Below are 9,249 nucleotides of genomic sequence, written 5' to 3'. Positions count from 1 at the left end.
AAATACAAGCACATAGACATATATTAATGGTTTATTGGCACTTTGTATTACAGAAAAAGACATTTTAATGCTAAGCACAACACCACTACTAATAATAGCATATAAGTCATTTAAACAGTAATAATTAAATATCTTTACTATAAATACATATAAATATCATACTATAGATAAAACAACAATTTTTACATTAGAAATAGCAATACTTTCATAACAGACAATTAAACAACACATTTTCATCAGCATGTTTGCATTTTCAGTAAAACTATTTCAAGAACAATCTTTTTATTTAAATTATCAATGAACTGCAGCCTTAAGTTATGTAAGTTAAGTTTAATGTGAGACTCATGGTCCTTTGTTAGTCCACACTGGGATAATTTCAGTCTCTCACCTGCACTATGCTGGCAATCTATGAGATATTTAATGCATTTGCCACTCTTTGCACAGCTACTGGTACAGGTGTAGTCAGAGTTCCCAAGTTGAGAACAAATGCCTCCAAAAAGCAAAATGTCTTTTTTAGTTCACTTGGATAGGCAACATTGTAGACATGGTACAGGGAGAAGACAATACCCATCGCCAATGAAATGTCCATTTCCCCACTGTCCAGAATCCTTTTTTGTCCATCCATCTGGACATTGACCTCAGTTGAATCACTCAAGGGCTTGCCGTCACTGCTGCTGAGTACGATTGTAGGTATCGGGCTGTGTGGATCCTGAAACAGAAATTAAATTCTTGAAATGAGGAGTATAGTTTAAATAAGTATAAACAACAGCTGTCCCAATGAAAGTATAAAACTCCTGTAAAATACTGGATTTGTTCAAGACCCCCCCCCCCTCTCACCATACCAAAAAATATATAAATTTACCTTATTTATGACGAAGAGATGAGAGGCATTTTCTTTGAAAATAGATGGCAGGAGAAGAACAGCTGTGTTTACCATCTGACCTGAAAAATAAAGAGAAATATGTAAGTATTTTCTGGCCAATTTTGTTAATACAAAGGTGTAAAGGCCATATGAGTGCCTTTATCAGGAGTTGAATGTCTTGCAGAACATAAGCATTAGTGCAGTAAATGTATACCTAATTAACTTTTCAGTGTAATTCAGTGTAAATGTTAAGCATTTATACAAAACCCCCAGAATGTTGTTCAGTTCTGTAAGTTGCTAGCTTTAAATAATTTGAGTCCTAAAGAACTTGCAAAGCAAGTCTAGCTGCCACTGAACATTTTTTGGGATAAACATTGTGTGAATGACTGAAAATCTTCATAGAGTATTTCCTTGACTTATTCGAATAATGGTGTAATTAATCGTTTTTTTGATGAAATCCACACCTACTCTCCTTCAAAGAACTGGTGGAACTGTATAGTAACGACTCTACATATGTAACGATGCTACATATAGCATCGAGGGTATATCAGTTAAATCTTAAAGTACATCATTGCAGAGACGAGACAGGAGAAATGTCAGTCTGTGGATATTGTAAAGCAGCGGTCCCCAACCTTTTTTGCGCCACGGACCGGTTTATGCCTGACAATATTTTCATGGACTGGCCTTTAAAGTGTCGCGGATAAATACAACAAAATAAAACTAGTACCGGTACCGAAAAAAAGAAAATTTATTCATAACACACGTGAAAAGACCCAGGAAAACCGAGTAAACGATAAAAACGATAACAAAATAACGCTGAAAACCGATAAAAACCCTGAAAAACTATACATTTCACACCTGAGCCTCAACTCTCGCGGCCCGGTACCAAACGACTCACGGACCGGTACCAGTCCGAGGCCCGGGGGTTGGGGACCGCTGTTGTAAGGGACACTGTGTTTACTAATGTGCTGTATGTGAAACCTTAAAAAGTGGTATCTGAGATAGGAGTTAAAAATGTTTTTGCTCATTATTGCCAAGTGCCCTCACCTTTTCTTTCAGTGTCTGTCTGGCTCTCATCAACAGATTTTAAGCAGAGGCTTTTAAGGTTGCTGTTTGGGGCTATTGACACAAGCTTCGCTGCCAACTTACTGAATCCTCGGATTACTTTTTTGTCCACATCAGTTTTAAGTAACATGGAAGCCTCTTCAAGAAGCTAAAATAAAGGATAAACATATACATATTAGCTTTGTACCATAATATATACCATTATATAGCAAACCAGAACAATCATTATTTCACACATCAATTATCATTAGAGAAGAAATTATAATTTTGCATTTGTTTACTTTAATTCTCAAGTACACATTGCTGTGCAAAAGGGATGTTTAGACTATTCTTCCCAAAAAACTATCATTGGCATCAGATTAGTCCAAAATTATCCTGTAGCATGAAAATAAAACCAAAGAGAAAGACATAGTCAATGTGGCAATTTCTGTTAGTGTTCTGTTAGTGTACTTTTATTACTCATAAAATCTGCTGAGTCAGTCACTTTGCCTGTCCTGTAGGTACATGATTATTAGAAGTCTGTATAAATGTGCAGCACATCAGTACATATTCGTGTTTTTGCTGTGCACTATTGTTATTGTTGTTTTTTGCTGCAGTTTTTGATAAAACACTCACCACAACAGGGATAGTGAGACATGGGAATTCTCGTAGAACCTCTTCAGTAGTATGCTGAAGAATGTAGTGTGTTCTGTACTTCTGTATTTTCCTGAGGTGCGTTTGAATGACATCCACATTTGGCCTAGTTTTTTGGCACTCTTGCTTAATCACTGATACATGTTGGTCGGTGCTCCTTTCATCCTCCCCATCGTCAAGAGGATTGATATGCTGGTTATTAAAAAGTTTAGCAAATATTGAGAGAAAAAACAAACAAACAATACTTTTAACTTTTATGTACAATTTAAAATGGCAAACAAACATTGAGCATATTTAACTTGCCTTGGTTTTTTTCAAAAGGATACAGGGCTGGATATCTGATGATCTTTTTCTTCCTGAATTTGGAACTGAGTATTTCTGTCTCATTTTTTCAATTTCCTCTACGTCTACTAGTGGTCTTCTTTCCTTTTTAAACTTGTTCCTGAGAGACTCATGCAGAGCATCCTACAAATGATAAAAATGTAACTAATTATTCATAAATAGGTGCAACTAGGTCCTCCCTTTATGCAAGACATTTACCAGAAAACTTTGAGTGACATAAAGCTGGTAGGTTTGCTGTAATCATGTCATAACCTAATTAGTTCCTATTTACAGATCTCTTCTTTAACTCTTAGGAGTTGATCGAACACATGATATAAATGTTTGGAGCACTTTAGATTGGCTAAATACACTATAAAAGGTAGATAAAGTATTAATGGCAATATGTCCTACAAGCATACTCGTCATGATCTTTCAGTCTATATGTTAATACCTCTACCTTTTAATAATAATGTATACTTTATTGATCCCCACAGGGAAATTTCTCTCTTTGCATTTAACCCATTCACTCAGTGAAGCAGTGGGCAGCCACTAATCAGGCGCCTGGGGAGCAGTGTGTAGGGACGGTACCTTGCTCAAGGGTACCTCAGGGTAGCCGTTCAGTTGATTCAAACCCCCGACCTTCCGATCATGGGATAACCACACTACCTACTGAGCTATCCCTGCCCTATTTTCAAATTTAATTTTTTAAATACAAAAACTACACTATCCTGATACAAAGGCAAACAGAGCTAATATAATGCTGAATTTCACACCATTCACTTGAGAATTCACAGAGAAATGAAACAATTAATTTAAAAGAGCAATTGATATTTTATTTATTGTTTGACCATACTGCACGACATCTGCCTCAAAAATCACAATACTAATACTTGTATTGTAGTGGCCACAAGGGAACAGATAACCTCTGAATATGTAGCAATGAAAATGTTAGCATGTTACACTCATTAGCCAATAATTGGGCAATTCAAAGACAATTTGTTGGACAATTGTATCAATGTTTGCTTTTCAGGAATACTTACATATCCAGAGCCATAACTCTCCTTCAAAAAAGGAAAACTCAGAAGGACAGTCCTCAGAAGGTCTACATACTGCACAAGAGAGGGATACCTGCAAATTTTGAATGATGAACTTAAATTCTGATGTACATACTGTATTTTAAATGGATCAAATCTTAATTATATATAGACTTACATTGTCTCATTACTCAAGTGGTCAAACAGTGCTTGAATAAGCATGTTTTTGAGTCTGTTCTTGGTGGGTGACTTTAGTGCTGCATCTTTATTGGTCAACGCAGTGAGCACAGCTGGAGGAAACTGCACTTTGCAGTTAAACATAGGTTGGAGTGCTGACACAGTATGCTTTTCTTTGTGTTGCCTTCCACTGCAAGAAGAAGTAAGAAGTATGTTTAGAGTTTGTTACAAGACATGAATATACGTGTCCTTGTGTCCTGCATCAGGAATATCCGCATATTTAAAACGTACAATAACAGCTGCTGAACTACAGAAACAGAATCATAACAGAGAGTAAGAGTGGCTGTGACATTTCAATTTGAAAGTAAATGGGTGTGTGATGCACATCAACGCTGGAGAAACAGAACAGGGCTTGCGTCAACCCCTTGCCCCCCACCCTCCAACACCATAAACCTAGGGGAGGGGAAACACTGGATTGTATGAATGTACAATTCAGTGAATCAACCAGTCAACTTAAGACTCACTCTTTCAGCTTCTCTACAGCAGACAAAAATTTCACTTGGTCTTTCACTTTTGGAAAAAGACGCTCACTCATTCTTTCAGTCATCTGCAGAAGTGTCGATCCATCGATTTCATTGTCTGTGGCACAGAAAAACAATAAGACACGATCAAAACAGAAATGAGCATGTCGAAGATAAAGAATAAAAATATTATAAAACATTACTAAAAAAACAGCTATGAGTTCATTAGTGACTATAGATGATGACAGACCTGTGGAATAGCCAAAAAGTGGTTAAAATCATTTTAACAGTGGTTGACAACTCCTAACTAAAAAGTCATGGTTTAGGATGTATCTTACCTAACTTTGGTATGGACTGCCTTAAAAGGTCGGTGGATCAGTGTAATGAAGTCTTGACCATCACATCTGTATGCGTCCAAAGCATGAAAGTCTACCTCATCCCCAGGCTTGAATATCAACAGATCATCAGTCTCTCTGATGTGGTATGATTGAAGGTGTCTTATAAACTCCAGTGTTGTGAAAAGTCTTCCAACAAGAAACCAGTTGGCCCTGATATACACAATCAGGACTATTTTCACAAACAGTGGAATTTGCTCTGCATGCACAAGTTCCAAAATGAAGAAATCTCCAACTGCATATTTTACAGAGTTTAAAATGATGCATTTACTTGTCCAGAGTTTCTCATCCACAGTAACGGCTGTCTCCAAGTTTTGCAAACAAATCTGCAAGTTCACTGGAAGTTCTTGAAGTGATAAGTTATTAACTGCTGCTTGTGTATGATCGCTCCTGATGATCCGTTCAGGCTGCCACTCCCAGCATTGACGAAGCTGATTCCTCTTTGCCAAAGTCTGACAAATATTAATATAGTTATTGGTGATTCTTGCTACTGTCTTGAAATATTGATGTCTGGCTTCAAACCTCATGCACCAATGAGAGCGGAGTGACCCATAATCAAGGATGAGCTGAGGATAATGTAGCAGAAAATGCAGCTTGGGTGTAAACACACCAGGAAACAGATTGATGAAATCTGTCAAAAAGTAAGTGATCAGTTCATGTAGATTACTAATCCAGTCAGTGCTGATGGTTGGAGCAAGAATAATCTCTCCTATTTCTCGAACCAAAAGATAAAGCTGCCAAAACTTGTTACCCTTTTCAATCCTGGAGCCTATGACGAAAGGCAGAGTCCTAAATAATGTCCATTTCTCAACAGCAGTTCCAGAGATATTTCTATCCAGTGCTACCTTCTCAGATATTAGAGCAGGTTTGGAGGTGCAGTCATTCTGTCCAAAACTAAAAGTCCTTATGCTGTCATTCACCTCTTGGATAGTAACGGTTTTGTCCTCGTGCAAGGCTTTTACAACAGACTTCAAAACAAGAGGAATGACCCCCTCAAGAAAATCATGCATTACATCAGGTGGGAATGCATTTGTGGTATCAAAATATGACAGCTTGTTGAAGGCACATGGGCCAGTTACACCATACACTGACCTACAGTGGGGGTCATCTTCAACACATTGCAGATGGTATGCATGAACAGTCTTTGTTCTAAGAACACAATCTCCCTCACTAATGATCCTAGACAGGTCCTTGTAATGACACATACAAAACCTGCATATTCTACCATTACTGAATGAGCAGCTAAAACCTGCAAGTGTGTGAGAGGTTAGGTTGTCTGCAGATATTGTGGCCAGACCACCTTTGATGCAGTACTGTCTGTCTTCAAATTTTAATCGTAATCCACGTTCTTGCAAAACCTGTAGGTCACAAATTAATGGTTCTAATATTTTCTCAAATCCATATGTTTTCACCAATCTATGTTTGACAAGTATCAACAGATGAATATGTCTTAAAACAGATCTGTCTTTTGGTGGAATATTTCCCAAAGTAAAATAAAATGCAGACACTTTATGTAGACGTTTCTTTGATCCTAATGGATTAGCAACTTCAAATTCATCACTGTACAACTGAATTCTCAAATGTGGGTTGTCTGTGTTAAAAAAATCACTTTCTTTGTAAATTTTCCCATCACTAAAATCTGTTAAGGTTTCAGGAGCACGGGATTCTGGCCTAAAAATTTGTCTTAAAATGTTAGGATCATTACATATTAATTCTAAGACTTTTAGAAGTGGCATATACTGAAAAGTGTCCTGTTTCCCAGTAAAAGGATCTATCCCCAGGATACATTCAACAGGTTCAATCAGGTTTAATTTCTCAACACAGTATCTGTCTAGTTGATATGTGTTGCTGACTGCACTGAAGCAATGTTCTACCAAACTATTGTCATCAATATAATGAAAACTTGATATATCAAAATTAAGAGTCTGCAAACATTTAGAAAATATCTCCCTATAGTTTTCAATAAAATACTTGAAAAGTGACTCTACTTCAATAAGAACAAATGTTTGAACTTTTCTATTTACAATACTTTTCTCTTGAAGATTCAAGGAAAACAATGCCAGTTGTTTTCTCACAGTCTCTGTAAAGTTCTCTACAAGTTCACTCAGAGTTCGTTCAGATGATTGGGGAAATTCAACAGTTTCCTGGATGACAGGGTCACAGTCTGGGGCAGACTCTAATCCTTGTTTCTGATATTTATGTTTCTTCCTTGTGTGATTTTTCAAAGATTTCACAGACAAAAACTTTCTGGGACAGTCTTCTAGTCTGCAGACAATGAAGAATCCACATTCACTTTCATGGTATATCTGTTGATGTTTCAGCAGTTTTTCATATGTTGGTTTTCTTGTGGAGCACTGTGGACACTGATATGGCACATCCATAGAAATGCTCACCTACAAAGACCTGTTGATAATCTGCCAATTCATTTTCCCCAAGCCAAAGAGATACTTCTCCAACAGTCCACTGCTGAGCCATGATCTGTTAAAACAAAACAAAATGCCATTACATTGTTTTATTCTGTGACATCAAAAACTTATTTATTTTTTATTCATTCATTTTCCAAGCCGCTTTATCATCATAAGGATCGGAGGGGTGCTGGAGCCTATCCCAGCTGTTTTTTTTAGGCGGGGTAGACCCTGGACAGGTTGCCAGTCCATGGCAGGGTTGTCATTCAGATATGTATGTCTGGATTGTGGGTGGAAACCCACACAGAAACAGGGAGAACATGCAAACTCCACACAAAAAGGCACCCGGTTGACCCCGGGAATTGAACAGAGTCTTTCTAGCTGTGAGGCAGCAGCGCTAACCACTATACCACTGTTTATTCTAACTTTTAAGCCTTCTTCAGATAAATATTGATTATTTTATGCTTTCGATTATCTGGTCTTGTTAGTATAATGACCTCTTTTTTGCCTAATATATGATGTTGGATAAATGAAATGTACATAAAAAAAATTTAACTATAATAAAAACGGACATTATCTTGGTAACATCAAATGACTGGAGCATAATTTGTCAACTACTCTGAAAATAAGTTATACAGTAACAGTCAAAGACAACTTCTCATGTGTCACATTTCTGTTTATTCAAAACACTTATGCATTGCTGTATTTTATACAGCTACTCCACAATTCAAAGTACAGGCTACTGAATTTCTGAGTTTCTAGACCAGACACAGAGCTCACACAACAGGCTTCAGGCGCCATTTTGGTGACTTTAACCATATTATTAATTTTAATATCTGTCTACCTGACATTAGTTTATGTACGCAGCACGCAATATAGCCACATATTTTACAGGCCAAATTAATTGGGAGCACCTTCACTTAACCCCTGGAGAGTCTTGGGTCGATTTGTGGCTCTAAGACCGATAGTGTATGCATTTTTCTAAGACCCTCCAGGGGTTAATTGTAACAGTGGTTTTGTTAGGAAAACAGTTCTTTATACCAGATACTAAACTGCGTTAACGTCAAAGGCTAACGTATCTAACCATTACTGTTAGCACAACATTAACAGCAAGCTACAATGACGAGTAACAAAAACAAAACAATAAAAAGGTTTTATGAAAATGTTTTACCTTTTCCAACAGTCCAGGAATCCAGAATCCTTTAAAGACCAGCAGGTACTGAAGACTGTTATCCACTGGCAACGTCCGAGAGAAAGTTTTCTTTCCGTTAGAAAGTTCAAGGCTCGCGCGATCTGTGTGCGCATGCGCATCCCTACAGTTGCCCCCCCCCTTTGGTTGTACTACGTGTTCTAACGTCTCTCTCTCTCCCTGTCATTTATTTGGCTTGACACATATAATAATAAATTGCGCAGTGATAAACAAGTACTCAGATCACATGTGCAATTATTATTTACTGCTGGGTGGTTTGTAAAGTTCACAGTAACTAGTATTATCATTATGATATATATATATATATATATATATATATATATATATATATATATATATATATATATATATATATATATATATATATATATATATATATATATATATAGAGAGAGAGAGAGAGAGAGAGAGAGAGAGAGAGAGCGAGAGAGAGAGAGAGCAAGAGCGAGAGAGAGAGAGCGAGCAAGAGAGAGAGATCTGATATAGATCAGTATCTGAATCTGTCTAATATCCCCCGAATGGATTGTTAATTTATAAATTCACCATATTCATAAACGGCTTAATAATAAATTCTATATTCTGTTACCACATTATTTGTGATCAGTGGGTTTGCAGGGTGGGTGCTG

At 37.0% G+C, this 9,249-nt stretch overlaps 1 protein-coding gene across 2 annotated transcripts; it reads right to left on the bottom strand.

Annotated features, from left to right (window-relative positions):
- Positions 1-214: 214 nt before the first annotated feature.
- On the bottom strand, positions 215-8,686 carry LOC146679273 (sterile alpha motif domain-containing protein 3-like). 2 transcript variants are annotated; one of them, XM_085409847.1, is made up of 10 exons: positions 8,585-8,686; positions 7,402-7,486; positions 4,617-4,731; positions 4,094-4,282; positions 3,922-4,009; positions 2,864-3,025; positions 2,543-2,752; positions 1,910-2,075; positions 863-942; positions 215-709 (listed from the first exon to the last, which is right to left on the bottom strand). In XM_085409847.1, exons 2-10 carry the CDS (start codon positions 7,481-7,483, stop codon positions 407-409), a joined length of 1,395 nt encoding a protein of 464 aa, XP_085265973.1. In that variant the 5' UTR covers positions 7,484-7,486; positions 8,585-8,686; the 3' UTR covers positions 215-406. The 2 variants fall into 2 exon arrangements, with proteins under 2 accessions (XP_085265973.1, XP_085265967.1); XM_085409841.1 differs by lacking the exons at positions 2,543-2,752; positions 2,864-3,025.
- Positions 8,687-9,249: the final 563 nt, after the last annotated feature.

Source organism: Rhamphochromis longiceps, linkage group LG1 (assembly GCF_057381845.1).
Source record: "Rhamphochromis longiceps isolate RC_006_pf linkage group LG1, R_longiceps_female_GT1.1, whole genome shotgun sequence".
NCBI lineage: Eukaryota > Metazoa > Chordata > Actinopteri > Cichliformes > Cichlidae > Rhamphochromis > Rhamphochromis longiceps.
Note: the sequence above shows the minus strand (reverse complement) of the source record. Positions and strands in the feature narration are given on the sequence as shown.

What these genes read in the sequence shown, in the direction of transcription:
- LOC146679273 (XM_085409847.1), bottom strand. Translation starts at nt 7,483, where the DNA reads ATGGCTCAGCAGTGGACTGTTGGAGAAGTATCTCTTTGGCTTGGGGAA. An exon ending in TTATCAACAGGTCTTTGTAG is followed by an intron (nt 4,732 to 7,401) that starts GTGAGCATTTCT and finishes TCTGTGCCACAG; the next exon opens with ACAATGAAATCGATGGATCG. An exon ending in GACAGACACTGAAAGAAAAG is followed by an intron (nt 943 to 1,909) that starts GTGAGGGCACTT and finishes TTTATTTTTCAG; the next exon opens with GTCAGATGGTAAACACAGCT.